This window comes from Sander vitreus, chromosome 4 (assembly GCF_031162955.1).
Source record: "Sander vitreus isolate 19-12246 chromosome 4, sanVit1, whole genome shotgun sequence".
Classification (NCBI taxonomy): Eukaryota; Metazoa; Chordata; class Actinopteri; order Perciformes; family Percidae; genus Sander; species Sander vitreus.
Window position 1 is genome coordinate 15,390,640 of NC_135858.1, and position 18,672 is coordinate 15,409,311.

At 39.6% G+C, this 18,672-nt stretch overlaps 1 protein-coding gene across 1 annotated transcript; it reads right to left on the reverse strand.

Moving 5' to 3' along the window:
• Positions 1-5,081: 5,081 nt before the first annotated feature.
• Positions 5,082-17,264, reverse strand: myhb (myosin, heavy chain b). Its single transcript, XM_078248610.1, is given in 41 exon segments — positions 5,082-5,102; positions 5,266-5,397; positions 5,579-5,674; positions 5,765-5,869; positions 5,958-6,128; positions 6,299-6,424; positions 6,514-6,717; positions 6,811-7,119; positions 7,364-7,488; positions 7,631-7,796; positions 7,873-8,056; positions 8,151-8,347; positions 8,443-8,561; positions 8,874-9,000; positions 9,087-9,476; positions 9,559-9,649; positions 9,757-9,902; positions 10,847-11,023; positions 11,101-11,343; positions 11,454-11,709; positions 11,863-11,999; positions 12,143-12,266; positions 12,423-12,540; positions 12,625-12,712; positions 12,840-12,910; positions 13,082-13,283; positions 13,285-13,389; positions 13,480-13,650; positions 13,783-13,932; positions 14,501-14,619; positions 14,709-14,847; positions 15,149-15,252; positions 15,579-15,677; positions 15,793-15,856; positions 15,962-16,054; positions 16,137-16,248; positions 16,342-16,369; positions 16,472-16,619; positions 16,621-16,629; positions 16,722-16,865; positions 17,067-17,264. Coding segments are annotated over 41 exon segments (5,808 nt in total).
• Positions 17,265-18,672: the final 1,408 nt, after the last annotated feature.

Sequence of the window (18,672 nt, forward strand, 5' to 3'; positions counted from 1 at the left end):
CTTCAGCTCTCATTCCTTATTTGATTAATTGTTTTCCCATTATTAGTTTCTTAAAGTATGGCGGCCCTCAGAAACATTTTGTTTGGCCCCTGAATGTGACATGAAACGCATGCATTATATTTTAATCATCTGGGATGTATTTCGGTGTTTGGTGTTTTAAGCCCCCCCCAACGTCGCCTTCCAGGCAGCGCAGCAATGGTTATGTTTAGAGTTAAGGTTAGGGATAGCTGCCTGGAAGGCGACGTACGTTTGAGGCTTAAAACACCATTGAGCGTGTATTTCACTTTTAATAGCTTATTTAAAAGTGATTACTCGGCTGCTGCGTCAAACTGCCCACTGAAATGATGTTTTGTTTTATTTAGGCCTATGAACTTTTCCTGTGCAGCGCTCAATCATGTGGTGGCTCCCTGAATTGGCACTCAGTCATCAAAACTTTGAGAACCCCTGGTTCATAGTATAGTATGTCATAAAAAATCATAAGTTATAGTATGTCATTAAAAAATTTGTAAAAAAGTAATAGTTTAGTTTGCCATAAAAAAGTCATAGTATAGTATGTCATTAGAAAAGTCATTAAAACGTCATTAGAAAAAACTCATAATTGTAGGCTATGAATTGAATAGTAGTATTTAGTCCTCGGCCACAAGACAGACAAGTAAGAAAAGTTATCCTGGCACTAAACTGTAGGTTTACAATGCAGTGAACTGAACTATATTCCAGTGAGGAGCCCTTTCTTATTATCTACGTAATGGAGAGAGACTGTGTTTTATGTGTCAGCTGTCAGGGATTAAAACATGAGTTTTAGTTGGCTCGACTCGGACCAGAAAAGAAATCTTAGAGTCAATCAGCTGTTATGGTCATCATGTGCATTTGTTCATAATGTCAGTCAGTAAAGATATCAAACGCTAAGCTGATGTCTTCATGGGAAAGACAATATGTCGCTGGCTGTTCCTACTGTAGGCCTATAGACGCAAAAAGTTCTGGATGGGAGTTGCGGGATGTTTTGGCTCCTCTGGTTCCATAAACCAACAGTCCTGCATGCCAGCGGCTCTTAGTGATATTGTTTGGATTAGTGATACCTATCCAGCAGGCATTGTGCCTTGTTATGTGGCTTAAAATACACCGTCTGATTTAGCCATGATATCAGACCATCAGTGTTTTGGCAAAGCAGTTTGAATCTTATCATTTTAATGCATCATAGCCTACTGTATGGTGTATAACCATCACTGGAGGCTCGTCTCTCATAAGCTGAACATCAGAGACACCGATCTGTTCTGTTCGCTTTCAGGAGAGATGAGGTCTGCTGCACAACATGGCTTCCTTCTGGGTAAAACTGTTTTTAATTACAATTTATTAAAGAGGAGATCTGTTGTAGCATCAGATGTTGTATCCAAATGTTTTAATTTGTATTGTTATAGTCGAGCAGCTTATAAATATATAAATAATGATATAATAATATAGATAAGTGTTTTTGCATTATATGTGAGAAAGCATATTTCTTTATTGATAATGAGTTAACTGCTAAAATACTTGAGGAAATCAATAGCTTGGGACATTTTTATGAGGATAATTATATGATTTAAAACAACTTGAGGCACAGTGATGTAAAATGGTGGCTACGTAGCAGGACTAAAGTAGTTTTCTTTTTGTGAATTTCATACTTGTCTAATATGGAGACAGTTATTTGGAAGGGCTCTAAGCAGAAATTAACCTTATTCAAATTTATTCAGAGAAAAACAGATGCTACTGTAATATGCCATACTTAGCTGTGTGTTGATATTTATGCATAGGAACTAAAACATATCAAAATACGAGATGTATAAAATGTCCCCTGTACAGTGAGATAATTCTGGTAACAATAGAGTAGGCTAGTTCAATGTCGAGTCTGGTGCCACAGATTCAGGAGCAAACAGGTGCAGTAAGATTAGTGGTGGGAGAAAGGCAGCTGTCATTTGTCACAATGTTAATGAATGGCTTCCCAAAGAGGAAGCACACAGTACTGTATGTTTGTTTTACTCCCAAAAGAGGTTTGCAACAGTCTGATTTTTCTTCTTTTCTGATGTCAGGAAGAGCCTTGATGCAACAAGTAAAACACACTCCATCTTTACTCCCACTTGAGTCACAATTTGGATACATGTTTGTCTTTAAAATGTTCTATCTAATGACTCGCTATGTTACAGTATAGATAGACAGACAGACAGGTCTGGCAATGTGAGACTATCTCCACAGCACTGTGTCAGCAATGGAGTATGTTCTGGCTACACCCAGGGGCGTTTCTAGGATTTGACATTGGGGGCTTAGCCCTGACCTAGGGGGTCTGGGGAGACCATCCCCGGGATTTTATTTTTATAAACAAGCTCTATTTTAATGCTTATGCACTCTGGCACCTTATATATTTAAAGTACACTACTCCAGATTAATTCTTAATTGTGCTGTTAAAAATATAAGAAGTTGATAGTAATTAGAAGTATTTGCTGTCATTAAACATTTATTCAATAAAGTTGGAAAAACAGTTAAATGTATTAACGGTGATGGAATGTTGTACATTGACTCAAGTAGGCCTACTGTAGGTCTTAACTTCAATTTGGAGGTACTTATACTTGAGTATTTCCATATTACTTTTAACTTCTACTCAGTGGTGCAAAAAGTGGGTATGCGCTATATGCAGCGCATAGGGGCGCAGCACTATGGGGGGCGCCAAAGGGATATTTTGTTTGTAGGGAATTTTCTACCATCTAAATCATTTCTGCATTTCCTCAATGTTATATAAGATTTTAGAGGACTAACAGCTAGAGTAGGCGCCCTATCTTATAAGATTCCATCATAGAATGTTGACATAGAAGAGGGAGCAGAGATCCGAGTGGGGGGCAGGGAGCGGGTGGGCCCCGTGAGCGCAGTAGCAGGGACGAGTAGTCAGTTGTCGTCTATGGGGAAAGATGGATAAAGTAAAACAGCTGTCAGGGGCTAAAAATCGAAAGAGAGAGTGAAAAGGAGATGGCCTGTCAAGGGATACGACAGCAGTTAAATAAGTGGATGGTGAGAGGCAACAGGTAGGATTTAAAGTGTGACATCTGTGCTTGGAGGCTTGCAAATATTCATGTTAACAGACTAGCTAGCGTTTGCCAACACTGGGAATGTAGCAGCCAAATGGGGTTTTACGGCTAGCTTAGAATATGCAAAACCGAGGTTGCTGAGCTGAAAACTGGTAAATATAAGGTAGCATGTACAATAAATGACAATAATCTGGAAAATAGCTACATTTAGAGTTTGGTTAAAGCCTATTAAAATACAAAATGTGAATGTAATTTCAACAGCAGCACAACCTTACTGCATAATAATTGTCTTATCTGATGCCATCACTAGGCTGATTTAAGCATTGAATTTAGGCTGCTATATTTAACAGTGAGTTCATCTCATTCAGGTGTGAGGATGGTGGATCAGGAAAGACATGGGAAGGCAACAGGTAGGTCTAACATTAGGTGGAAGTGTAGGTGGAGCCACTTGATACCAACAGATTCATTTCTTAATATTATTAATATGGAAAAACTAATGAAAAATCTATTACATAATGTTTGTTTGACAATATGTCTTAGTGGAGAAGAACACAGGCAAGGAGTGAATGAGACAGACATGAAGTCGGCGATGGCATCAAGTAGAGATGAGACCAGTGATGACATCAGGTAGGAGTTCTATTAGACCACACAAAACTAATTTCCAGTATGGTTTGAAGTTCTGTTGACAATCTGTTTTTTGGGGAAAAATAGTGCAGACAGAGATGGAAAGCCACTCACCACTGAACACTGATATACTTTAAAATAAACCTTTATTATTTAAAGCCCATACATGATGATGTCCGGCACACTTTTTGCTGCATACCCCTCTGACACTGGGTGGTTGCGCCCCTGCTTCTACTCTACTACATCTCAGAGGGAAATATTGTACTTTATACTCCACTACATTTATTTGACAGCTTTAGTTACTGTCAGATTGAGGTACAGTTAGTCAGATGGAGGTTATTTATACAAAATATAAATCAACTAATAAATGATGATGTATTATTATAGATTAACTACCCAGCAGTATATACAGTAATTATAATGAGCTCCACCTTTACCAGCTGCAACATTAAAGTTATGAACACATCAATAATTATTTATTTATAATATATATTATCCTGAAATGGGAATATTAACGCAGGATTTTTTACTGTAGTTTTGCTATTTTTACTTAAGTGGCAGTTTAGAGCACGCACTCTCTCTCTCTCTCTCTCTCTCTCTCTCTCTCTCTCTCTCTCTCTCTGCCTTTTGGTGTGGGTACTGAGATCATGTTAACATTCTACATTCGTGCTGGTATGGCCCCCTTGCAGTCCAGTTTAAATTAAGAATTGACAACAAGGTGAAAACAGCAATGGAACTGGGGGGGAAGAAAGAACATGCGTCCCTTCACACTTTCTTTGAGAAAACTGTTGTCAGACATGCACACAAAATTCTGAAACACCGGTCACACATTATGTATTCTGAATACAAACTATTACCTTCAGGCAGACGTTACAGAGCCAGCATATGTAAAAACAACCGCTTTACTTCCAATGTCTATAACACTACTCAAGAAACAGACAGACAACAAGAAAACAGGCTAATTCTTACTTTTAGTTCATATGCATATGTGTATGACTTCCCTTCCATATTTTATAATGCCTGTGTATGTATACCTTTTTTCTCACAGGGCATGTGCAATATTTTCATGTGCAATATCTTACATATCCTTGTTGTATGTAAGTTATTTACTGAGTTTTGTGCACCACTGTTCTATCTTGTGGCTATGTATTGATTTGAGTTGTTTGCAGCTGTGTGTAGCACTATTGCCCAAGCAAAATTTCCCTTTGAGGACAATAAAGTATATCTTATCTTAAGCTGCACTTTTTGTGCGGTAGAAAATATGTTTGTGTTGTGCAAAGAAAGGTTTAAAGACAGTATACTGGCAACATCATTTATTTAATATAGATCTACAATATTTTGTGAGAGCAGTTCAATGATAAAGCATATTTTATGATTTTCATTTGTGTCTCTCACAGAGGTTGCAGGTTATTCTTCAGCATCCTTTGCCTAAAATGGATATAGAAAATGGAAAGAAGAAATAATGAATGACAATTGAAACCTTTGCAGGACTGATGCAGACAATTATTGTAACTATTTTTTATTATTATAATAATATAACTGCAAAACAACATTGGCTGATGAAACCAATTAGTTTTTATGAATTACTTACTTTTCCAATTTCCCGACTCTTTGCCCTCAGCTTGTTGACCTGAGACTCGGCGATGTCAGCTCTCTCCTGAGCCTCCTCCATCTCGTGCTGCACCTTCCTGTACCTGGACAGGTGAGTGTTGGCCTGCTCCTCCTACGAGGAAATTCAACACCGGAGTCATCATCCATCAAGACTGAGGACACATATATTTACTGATTCTGGTAATAACGGTTTTACATTTTACACAAAAGAAGAGTGTGGTTGTATTTTTCTGTCTGTAGTTCTGAGTGTACAACTTTAGATGAGACAATACAGTAACAGGTGTCTGACTCACAGCCTCCTCAGACTGTCTCTTGTAGGCCTTCACTTTCAGCTGCAGCTTGTCCACCAGATCCTGAAGTCTGGTGATATTCTTCTTGTCCTCCTCTGTCTGCAGTTAACATGAATTGATTATTCAAATGTATTAATTTGCCCCTTTGTCAGATGACAGTACCAATCAATAGGAAAGAAAATTGCCTACCTGATAGCTGAGCTCCTTCACTCTTCTCTCATATTTACGAACACCTTTGATAGCATCTCCTCCTCGTCTCTGCTCGGCTTCAACTTCAGCCTCAAGCTCACGCACCTGAAATATGAACGAAGTATGCTGTTACTTGGAGGGCAAGATTTTAATGTTAAAAGAAAAGTTGATATTGGATCAAATTTGTCTTTACCCGAGCCTCCAGTTTCTGAAGCTGCTTCTTGCCGCCCTTCATGGCCAGATTCTCAGCTTCATCCAGGCGGTGCTGCAGGTCCTTCACTGTCACCTCCAGGTTCTTCTTCATCCTCTCCAAATGAGCACTGGTGTCCTGCTCCTTCTTCAGCTCTTCTGCCATCATGGCCGCCTGAAATGTTGTTAGATGTTATATTATTGAATTATAAGCCTATTGCAATCTAATGTTTCGTATGCTATGATAAGGTAGAGAAATGGTCGAACATACAATATTATGCACCAACATGTTATTTACTAAACTTACATGCTATACTACATAGAAATGTTGTAAGGATGACTCACATCAGTGATGGCCTTCTTGGCCTTTTCTTCAGCATTTCTCGCTTCCTGGACAGCATCTTCCACTTCACCCTGGATCTGGACAAGGTCAGTCTCCAACTTCTTCTTGGTGTTGATGAGGCTGGTATTCTATTATTAAAGAGGCAACAATGAATGTTCATGTATTGAACTATAGAAGAACAAAGTGAAAATTCCTGTTTGTCGACCTTTGAGCATACCTGAGAGTGCAGCAGTCCCACACGCTCGCTGGCATCTACCAGCTCCTGTTCAGCCACTTTGCGGCTTCTCTCCGTCTGCTCCAGTGCAGATCTCAGCTCCTCGATTTCAGCCAGCATCAGGTTGTTCCTGCGCTCCACCATGGCAACCTGCTCCTTCATGTCTTCCTGGCCTCTAATGGCTTCATCAAGATGAAGTTGAGCGTCCTAAATTGTAAAACATTGATAGATACATCAGCAAACACTTTTGGCTTTTATTTGAAGCAAGATGCTCTGCCACAAATCTTTCAGTGGATTTACCTTAAGTCATCCCTGCACGTTTCTCAGCTGTTTCTGGGCTTCGGCTGACTGGCGGTTGGCGTGGCTCAGCTGAATCTCCATCTCATTCAGGTCTCCCTCCATCTTCTTCTTGATTCTTAGGGCATCATTCCTGCTCCTGACCTCAGCATCCAAAGTGCTCTGCATGGACTCAATCACTCTCTGGCTGTTCCTCTTGATCTGCTCGATCTCCTCGTCCTTCTCTGCAAGTTTTCTGTCAATTTCACTCTTTACTTGGGTGAGCTCGAGCTGAACACGCATAATCTTGGATTCCTCATGCTCCAGGGTAGCCTGTGAACAAGTGTGACCTTTATCAACTAGAGCACAGAACAGTTCCTTCATTTTAAATAAAGAAACTGAGGCTGAGGGGCCATCCACACGAATCCAGGGAAGACAGGTAAAAAAAGATTGTTTTGGTACGTGTGGACGTGGCCTTTGAGTCACAGTGAATAAAAATAGCACTGAGATGTCAAGTCCCACACCTGTACAAGATGAGGTTCACACAGGTGTGCTCTAAAGCTCTGCTAATATTTACCTCTGCCTCCTCCAGAGCAGTCTGGATCTCTGTCTTCTCACTTTCCACTGTCTTCTTTCCCTTCTCAAGCTCATGAATCGCCTTACCGGTGTCACCAAGTTGTTCACTCAAGTCTGAGATCTCCTCTGTTGGAACAGATGTATAAAGTATACATTTTAGAATATTAAGCACCATAAGAAATAAATGAAGTAACAGAGATACTTCAGATATACTGACTTGGTGTTTAGAGTGCATATCTGTTAGGGACAACAGAATAAATTGTCTTACGCTGCAGGTTCTTGTTCTCTCTCTTCAGGGTCTCCAGGTGGTCCAGGGCTTCTTCATAGGAGTTTTTCATTTTAAACATCTCAGTGCTTAATGACCGAGTCTCCTTCTGAGCTCCTTCAAGCTCTGCCTGGCTTTCCTCATACTTCTGTTTCCACTCTGCAAGAACCTGAACATGTAAAAAACAATTGAGTGTTTTTTGTCACCTCATTGACCAGTCTAAGACGCATAAAAAAAAACCTAACCTTGTCAAAGTTCCTTTGCTTCTTGTCGAGGTTAGCAGCCAGAGCATTAGCTCTCTCCACATCGATCATCAGGTCTTCCACTTCACCCTGCAGTCTCTGTTTTGTCTTTTCCAGAGAGGCACATTTTGCATTCACAGCCTCGATAGATTCCTCTGCATCCTGAAGACGCTGGGCAAGCTTTTTCCTAAAAAAACACAACAACATACAGTTAACAGGATTTATGATGATTCACAGAATCAATGCATGTGCAAACATGTGATTTCAGGACTGTTCATTACTTAGCCTCCTCCAGCTCCTCAGTGCGCTGAATGGCATCAGTCTCGTATTTGGCTCTCCACTGAGCCACCTCGCTGTTAGCCTTGGACATTGCGCGCTGCAGCTCAGATTTGGCCTCCAGCTCCTCCTCATACTGCTCTCTGAGCAGGTCGCAGTCATGACGAGCTGACTGAACAGCATGAGCCAGGGCGTTCTTGGCCTATGAACCAAATGAACAACTGATTAATATTTGATACCAATCGTCTGCTGGCCTTTTCCTCTGTAATTTTCCTGCTGATTTCATAGATCTGTTACCTTAACTTCCTCCTCTATGTGCCTCTTCAGCTCCTCAATCTGCTGAGTGTAAGCCTGCTTGGCTCTTGTCAGTTGAGAAACAAGAGCTTCTTTCTCCTCCAGCTGACGCGTATATTCACCTAATCAAAGATGTTAGTTGTTAATGTAAATCAAAACAACATTGCAACAGCTAACGTAATAATGTATATACGGTGTTCACATTATCATGCAAGAATGTTTTCCTCCTGGGCCATCATGTTGAACCGAGATACATTTTGCAAGTTTACAGCTGGTGTATGTCACTGCTGATGTGTGGAATTTGCGACAAAATCTTAAATCAGGTAGAAGAGAATGAAGGTGGAATAGGATTTTTGACAAGACAATGATTTAATATACAGAATTTATATAACAGAAGCCCAGTTTTTGAACACCCCAAACCATGATATCCATACCATTTTCAGTTTGAAGTCTTGCTTTCTGTGCACTCTGGTCGTTTAGCTGACGAACATTTTCATCATTCTTGGATTTGAGCTCACTCAATTGATCTTCTAATGTCCTGCACAGCTTCTCAAGGTTTGTCTAGTATAAGTAAACATGTGTTAGTATAAAAATATTACCATTGTTTGTTTGTTTTTGCTCCCTGTAAGAAAATGTAGCTCTCTCACCTTTGATTTGGCAACAGACTCCATATTGCTGCTGAGGTCATCGATCTCCATCTTGTATTCGCTTTTCTCTTTCTCCAGCTTCTGTTTGACTCTCTGGAGGTTGTCAATCTGTTCTCCCAGCTCTGCCACACTGTCAGCCTGCTTCTTGCGCAGAGCTGCAGCGGTGGCCTCATGCTGCAGAGTGGACTCTTCCAGGTCACGGCGCAGCTTCTGAAACTCAGCCTCACGCTTCTTGTTCATCTCGATCTGAGCAGACGTTGCTCCGCCAGCTTCTTCGAGCCTCTCGCTGATCTCCTCAAGTTCCCTGGAGAGATCAGACCTCTGCTTCTCCACCTTGGCCCGAGCAGCTCGCTCAGCCTCGATCTCTTCCTCCAGCTCCTCAATACGAGCCTGAAACACACAAGGTTTAACTTAAAATCCTTCAAGATATTTGTATGTTCATATTATCCTTTACTTGTACTTCAAATTGTACCTGCAGTTCCTTTATCTTTTTCTGTAGCTGGGTTCCAAGAGACTGCTCATCCTCAATCTTACCCAGGAGCTGGCTTATCTCAAAGTCCTTCCTGCAAGGGACAGTAGAAATCGGCGTAATAGAGTTACATGCTAGTAGTGCCTCTCATGAAATCATTTATTGCAACTAGGTAGACGGATGGCGTTTGTTTATTCTTACTTCTTTATTTTCTCATCCGACTGCTGCTTGTCATTCTCCAGATCCATGATGGATTCCTGGGCCAGTTTCAGATCTCCTTCAAGCTTCCTTTTCGCTCGCTCAAGATCCATACGAAGCTTCTTTTCTTGCTCCAAAGAACCTTCAAGCTAAATAGATGTTTTATAAAAAAATAAAGTTATAATCCCTAAGATTTTCAGAAAACCATACTCCATTTTTGAGTATATTTATGCTGGTGTTTTTTCAATAGCCATTTATTCCATTTACATCCAGTAATTACCCCTCTACATAGTTGTTTTTACTGTCAGCCATTCCTGCATTGGATTTAAGTTGACTTCATGCACAAAAGGGATTCACAGGAAGCGAGCGTGCATGTAATCCAGCAGAATTATATCTAGTTGATAACTAGCTTGAGTGTTTACTATTCACTATTTTAACACTGTGTCAAAGCTGTTAGCATTAACTGTGATCGATTATCAAAATGTGTCTATAATTCAAGACAGTGATACATTTTTCAGTGTTATGACCACGGTAGTCTATATCCACGACGTTCCTCTTCCGGGATTGCTCCGGTGCTGCAGGAAATTCTGCCAGATGCATGTCTTTTCGCCGATGTCCGTTTCCTTCCCCTTTCTTTGTGTTGGAACAAACAAAAGGTCGATTTATGAGGACTATGGTTAACTGCTAAATTGAGACAGGTAGCTAGACTATCTGTCCAATTTGAGTTTTCTCTAGCATGACTAAAACAACTTTTGAACATACACGTTCCACCAAAACAAGTTCCTTCCCGAGAATTTGCAGCCGCTCCGTGAGGCGCTTAGCACCGCCCATGACGATTGTGATTGGTTTAAAGAAATGCCAATAAACCACAGCACGTTTTTCTCCCATCCTGGAATGCTGTGTGGACTAGCCAGACCCTCCTCCACAGTGCTGTTAAGGAAGGTCTGGCAATGCGAGACTATGACCACAGTAACCACGGGTGTCACAAAATTAACCAGGACTGAAATCATAGGATTACCAAATTTAAAACAGAGATCTTGAGCTGCTTTATAAGCAAGTTCAGCTTTTGCTTTTAAATGTAGATGTTACTCACATCATCCACTTGCTGCTCCAGCTTGACTTTAGCCTTGGTCAGAGTGTTGACTTTGTCTTCCTCTGCCTGCAGATCATCAAGGGTCTGCTGATGGGCCTCTTGGAGGGCTTTCTTCTCTTTGGTCAATTTAGCAATGATCTCATCTTGAGATGACATTTCCTCAACCAGGTTTTTAACCTGTATTCACAATATTGTGAAAATAAGTTTAGTGCTCTGCAAAGATCAGACTTCAACATCTAAGGGAAGATACCAACCTTGTTCTCAGTGGCATGTTTCTCCTTTTCCACTTTGGCCAGGGTGAGCTCCAAGTCATCGATGTCTTTCTTTAACTCAGAGCACTCGTCCTCCAGCTTCCTCTTCTTTGCAGTCAGCTCAGCATTCATTTCCTCCTCATCCTCCAGTCTCTCAGACGTCTCTTTGAGTTTGGCCTCAAGCTGGATTTTTGATTTAATGAGCCCCTCACACCTTTCCTCCGCATCACTGAGGTTTTCACTTTCCTTAAAAGTCAGTGCAAACAGGTTCATGTCATTGCCAAATCAGTAATTTGACGTAGGATATTTAGTATAAAACAAAAAAGTAGCAAATTGTCTTGTTCTATTTAACGTACAGACTGTATTTGTAGCATCAAGTCATTCTTCTCCTGCAGGAGAGAAACCATCTTCTCCTCCAGTTCTTTCTTCTTAGCCAGAGCCTTTGTCAGATCTTCTTTCATTTTTCCAAAGTCCTCTTTCATTTGGGCCATCTCTTTTTCAGTCTCTGCACTCTTCAGCAGAGGCTTAATCTTGAAGTACAGCTTCATCCATGGCCAGGTTTTGACATTCATGAATGAGCGGATGTTATACTGAATGGAGTAAATGGCTTCCCTGGGGAAAACAGTTATTGAAGTAAATAAACAGATTCATTTAGATTCTTAAAACTGTATTAACAGGAAGTATGGATTGTTTTTTTAAGTAAATATTGGGAAACTACAAATGTGCAGTTGCCCTTTGTTGTATAAAGCTAACTATTTAATGTACCTGCGCTCCATCATCTTGACGAACTCTGTCCTCATGAGGAAACCTCTGCAGAGAGCCTGAGTCATTGTGACCAGTGTAGCAAGTTTATCATCTCTCATCTCCTCCAGAACTCCCAGCAGACCGGCTTTGAAGAACACCTAAAACAAAGTGTTACTTGGTTACGCTTACTTGCAGTATCAGTGTTGGCAGTTTCAAAAAACCAAAAAAAACACACACACACACACACACACACACACACACACACACACACACACACACACATATCAGACAAACAGATTACCTTTGTGTGTCCAAATTTGTACTGAGTTTTGTCAATATCAATAGAGCCCAAGAGTTTCTCTGAGGCCTTTTTGTTGTCGATGAAATGTCCCTCAGGAATGACACTGGCATTCAAAACTTTGTATCTTATTGGATGGAAATGAATAATTCAATGAATAATTCATTGTATTGATCATATATATGTACATAATATTGTCAAAAATGTGGTTATACTCAATCAGATCACGCACAGAACAGAATCAACAAATGTGGACTAAGAGGTAAAGAAATAGCTAGTGTACCTCTGCTTGAAGTCACCGTAGAGGATTCTGCTGGGGAAACCTTTCCTGCAGATCCTGATACCTTCCAGCACACCATTACACCTCAACTGGTGGATGACCAGGAAGTTCTCCATGAGACCTTAAAAACATGGTAAGTTCAGTCTTGTTTTGCCTAATTACAGTAGTATTTAAATGCATAAATGAATACTGATATTAGGCTTACCAGGAGTCTTTGATTCATTTGGAATCAAACAACGTACAAAATGAGGATGGGTGCACCTTAAGTTGGTCATCAACTTGCCTAAATTCTCCTGAAATATGGAAACATTCAACTTTTTACCAATAAAAACTGACTAGGCTTATTTCCGTGGATGCTCAGGATTTGAGAATTTAGTTGTGTACATCTTGTATGTATATTTCATCATTTGTGATACTTACCCTGAACAGAGCAGATACTGTCTGAAAAGACCCACCCTTTTTCTTGGCACCTTTTTTTCCAGCACCCTCAGCTGTACCATGGAGATTACATTTGAATTATTAACTTGGACAACTATAAAATATTTTATTTAAACTGCATTCATATACATTATCTAAGCTACAAATCGACCAGTGTATTTTAAGATGTAATGAAAACACCTGAAAACGCTTCCAACTTGTATTCTTTAAAATATTATCCTTACCTTCTGTTGGGGCATGTGATGCATAGAGGTGAGCCAACAGTTTGGCTGCAGACTTCTGGTAGAGCTGAACCACTGAATCGTTCAGGGGGTCTTTGTTCTTATCCAGCCAGCCAGTGATGTTATAATCAACAGTGCCGGCATAGTGCACCAGAGCAAAGTGAGCCTCAGCTTTCCCTTTGGTAGGCTTTGGCTTTTCAAAAGGGAGCACTTTTACCAAGATGCTGGTCATACAGTTTGTTCTTGAAGGTGATGTCTGATGCCTTGGGGAACATGCACTCCTCTTCAAGGATGGAGAAGATGCCCATTGGCTGTCATGATGAAATGATTATTTAAAACAAAAGCTTTTAACGTCATCAGATAGTTTTCTGTTTTATGTGAAAATAAAACATGTCGCTCACCTTCTCAATCAGCTCAATGCAGGCAGCCAGGTCCATACCAAAATCTATGAACTCCCATTCAATTCCCTCTTTCTTGTACTCTTCTTGCTCCAGGACAAACATGTGGTGGTTGAAAAACTGTTGCAGTTTTTCATTGGTGAAGTTGATGCACAGCTGCTCCAAGCTGTTGTACTGAAGAAATTACAATATAAACGGTCAGCAAAGGCCTGAATTAGCTTTACGTAACAAAAAATAAAATTATTTGTACTCTCAGCTTTAAATGAAGCTGCATAAGATTATGTAGTATCAGCCAAGCATACTTACATCAAAAATTTCAAATCCAGCAATATCCAGGACACCGATGAAGAACTGTCTTGCCTGCTTGGTATCCAGCATCTCATTAATTCTGACGACCATCCACAAGAACATTTTCTCATAGACGGACTTGGAGAGAGCCGAGACGGAATTGTGGACCTGATTTTACAGATGAATAATACAACAAGGATTAACAAGGATGTTGTAAAAATGAACAAAATTGATTCAAAATTTCAGGGGTTAAACAGGTTAAAAAGCATTAAAAGCTATGATCCAAAGAGCGTAATAAGATTTATGTTTGCATTGTGATCCTTAACCTTCAGAATGTTAATATAGCAGCAAACAAATATTTGCTATGTAAAGATATAGTGGACTAATGGAGTCACACTGCTTTTATGTGTGCTGTAATCCGAGCTCCTCTGTTTTTTGTTTTGATAGCGTACATGTTAGTGCGTGTTAACGTATTTGGGAATGGTTTGTGAGACTCTCACTAAAATGAACAGCAGGCTGGGATTGCTTCCAGTCTGCTGTTTTTCAGTATTTCGAGAACAATTCAGAAAAAATATTATCTATGTTAAAGTATCTTTTAATTAGGAAAAGGAAGAAGTATTTTGTATGTGTTAATTTCTTTTGTGTGTGTGTGTGTGTGTGTGTGTGTGTGTGTGTGTGTGTGTGTGTGTGTGTGTGTGTGCGCGTGCGTGCGTGTGCTCTTGTTGACATCCCATACCTGAGGGACAGTTTGACCTTTGGTCACATACTCATTTCCAACCTTCACTCTGGGGTAGCATAGTGCTTTTAGCAAATCGGCTGAGTTCAGACCCATGAGGTAGCCGATTTTATCTGCCTCTAAAAGAAGAACACAAACAGTCATCTATAAAACCTATTTTAGGATAACTTAAAACATTTACTTCTAAATCACAAGTTCTATTTCATACCCTCATTGCCATCGGGCTCAGCCTGCTCTTCACGCTGCTTCTGCTTGAACTTCATGTTTCCATGATGCATCACAGCTCCAGTCAGCTTGTAGATGCTCGCCTTCTCTTCTGCAGTAAAGCCCAGGATGTCAATAGCAGTCTGTGAAATAAAGAGTCAGTTTAAAACACAAACTTAGATTATTCTTGGAATAATTAATCTAAATAGGGGAGGATGTTAGAAACAACTCCTTCATATAACGCAATCCAGTACAACACCACCATACATTACTGTTTAAAAAATTACAATAGAGTTGAGTCCAAATGATAAAGATAGGATTTATTGCAGAGATAGAATACATTGGTAACTTAATGCACGTAATAGAAATAGTCATCATAAAAGTGAACATAAGACTGATTTGTAATGGCTGAAAATGTAATAATCAAAGTGAAGTTGTCCTTACATCAGTGGCGACGAATTCTTCAACGTCATCGATACTTTTGACTGTGATTTCACCCTGACTGATCATGGGATAGTCATATGGATTTTTGGTGATCAGGAGGGCCTCTGAAGAAAGGGGAAAAAAAACATATGTAAATATAACAGAATATATATGCTACACCTGTGATAAGCTATTGTTGTTTACTTCCAATCCAATCCAAATGTATTTATTTATAGAGCACATGAAAAAACAAACAACAAAAGGACAACAGTTGTTGCCAAATGACAGTAATATTAAAAGGCAACTATTGTAAAAGTGTTAAATAAAAAAATGTGCTTTTAGACAGGATTAAAAACAGACAATGTTGGAGGCAGCCTAACATGTAGAGGCAATTGATTCCAGAGTTTAGGGGCTTAAGAATAACTGATAACATTATTCACTAATCTCTCACCTATCAGCTCAGGTTTGTGGCCTGTCATGAGCTGATAGAAGATGTGGTAGCTCCTCTCAGCAGACAGCTGGAACGTCACTCGAGACTTCTCCAGCAGATCTATATGGATTTATGTTGTGGAGAAATAGAGGGAAAACTCCAGTGAAGCACAGCTGAAGGAGTTGGTCATGCAATAAAACAGATAATTCTGGATGAGTTCCACAAAAACTCTTACATGTTTCAATATCAGCTGAAGCCAGCTTTCCAGTTGTCCCAAAGTGAATTCGGATAAATTTTCCCTTTACAAGAACAGATTAACATTTCAATTAATGTCACAGTAAATAATTGTTGTAACAAAATAACACACAATTTCAAGTCAAAGAGAAATCACAAAAATAACTTACAAAACGTGAAGAATTGTCATTCCTCACAGTCTTGGCATTACCGTAAGCTTCCAACAGTGGGTTTGCTGCAATAATTTGATCTTCCAGTGACCCCTAGAAATAACATGTCAATATGACAATACTCAAAATACTTTTCATTTTATATTTAAAATTAATATTGTTCAACGTCTCTTACCTGTATCTTGCCAGCAGTCTGCTCAGATTTCTTTCCTCCAGCCACTGCGATTGTCGCAAAGTACTGGATGACACGTTTGGTGTTGACGGTCTTTCCTGCACCGGATTCTCCACTGGGTGTGTTCATAAATATATTTTGAAATGATTTTACTACTGTTGCCAATACTTACAGTATAGTGTAGATGATATAGAAAATTGTCACTTACGTAATCAGGATTGACTGGTTTTCTCTATCTGCAAGGCATCAAAATGGTGTAAAACAGTTAGGAGTTGACTTCTCCTAAAGTGCAGCTGCTATATTTCTGGACACACTGCTGCTTATAAACTGATTGATACCTTGGAGCATGAACTGGTAGGCGTTATCAGAGATGGAGAAGATGTGGGGTGGAGCCTCAATCCTCTTTTTGCCTCTGTATCCTGAGACAACCACTGAGTCGTACACTGGGAGCCACTTGTAGGGGTTCACAGTGACGCAGAACAGTCCCAGAGTAGGTCTGTAACAGTGTGTGATATGAAAGAACGATCCATTTTTCAACAAATACATATATATGCAATTAAAGTTATCTCTCTGCTGCACAAAACTCACGTAGATCATCCATGCTGCATAGCGCTCTTTGAGGTTATACAGCACAGAAGGCTCACTGAGGTGGGTCATCATGGCCATGTCCTCAATCTTATCGTACTTTGGAGGGTTCATGGGGAAGATGGCATCGTCTTTCACGGTGAGAGTCTGTTACAGGGACAGAAAACAACACAGGACTTCAGTTTTGACAATAGACTGGTGATGTTATGAGGTCAGTATTCATTATTATTTGTATTACAGACAGAAGTTAGGATTTATAAAACCACAAATATTTTTACCTTTTACTTTAGGGTTCACACACAGGAGCACACAGGATATCACACTTTATTCCACTGCCAACATGCTCACCTTTCCACAGAGGGTCTCCACGGTGGCTTTGCCGCCCTCTTTCTTAATAAGTTTCCCCTTCAGGTACATATCTGTGGGCTCGCTCACAAAGTACGCAGTTTTAGCATCAAAAGGAGTGTTTTGAGCTTCAATTCTCTCTCGTTCTGGCTTCCGGAGGTAAATGGCCGCCGGGCCAAAACATTCCATTTCTCCGTCCATGGTGACCCTCTACTGCAAGTAAGCAAAAACAGTACCGCAGTCATTTATTTCAGTCATTATTTCTTCTCATGATGGGACTTCACTTGTGTGTGATGAATGTTGGACAATATAGTATAATCTTTACTTATTTTTGTTTCATGAAAAATGAAGAAGTTAAACACAAAAACTAAGTCACTGTACATTTTTCATTAATTGTGTCTTTGTTATTTTTGTTGATGCCATAACTTGTTACATGCGCTACTAAATCCTTATTTAAAAGTATCATACACTTGGTCATAAAAGGTAAACAGCAATAACACTAAAAAAAAGTGACAATTTATATTTTCCATGTAATGATGCAGACATTATTGGAGTCAGATGCACATAATTAGCTATGTTAATTGATTTGTCACAGATTCCACACAAGGTTAAGGTTTAATGAACATACATAGTCAGTACTCAATAGCTATTTTAGAGAAAATGAAAATGAATAAATTACCTTTCTCCCTCCCCTCAGATGAAAGAAATATTGATGGTCTAATGAGGGTTCTGAAGAAAGACACAAATATTTTCAATGAATAACTGTAATTAAACTATTTCATATTAAAAATGAACTTACTGTACACTGAGGTCCTGGCACAAACACGACAGTTCTGTATTCACTGTGTGGTGTCTGGTAATAAGTGGTCATGCCCTGCATTGTTCATTAAGCTGCTGGTTTTCCTCCTGCTAATAAAAGACTGCAACACACTCACCTTGACTTGCGTCTGTCAGTCCTTGGGGCGACCAGCCTCCCTTCTTATATAGAGAGATCAGTGTTCACTCATCAGATATGACTTGCTTTATTTGGTCATGTATGCTCTCATGCTTGAGTATTTTCTGCCTCTTATATGATCTCAGGCATCTTATGTCATGGAACAACACAGACAGTTTATCATAGATTTAACTCCTGTCACTTTTCCTCTCAGAGTCACTGGTTTAAAGAGTGAAAAGTGATAAGAATTTAAGTATATTCAAAGATTGTTCTTGGAAATGATTGTGGTTAATTACAGTGTGTACAGTATAAATGGTTCATTATTGTTTTTAGCACCAGATTAACTCTGCTTCATCAACAAAAACATGCCTGAAAAGTGTTGATATGATGTTTTTTTTTTCATTCATAATATAATTAATCAGGATCATTTGTTTCAAATAGAACCCACAATGTCCTTCAGGGCTAAAGTTTATGGACGAGAGAGAATGTTTGTCTCATTGTAAACTATTTTACAGGAAGAGACATGGTGCCTCACAATAGGCACAGTAAAACTAGAGACTAAATTTAAAAGTGTAGACAAATATCAAGACACTTATAATGCAGCATTTTTTAACCTTGTGTAAATATTGTTCTGGCAGGCGTATCAGTTACTGAAGTTCAGACATTGTTTTGGCC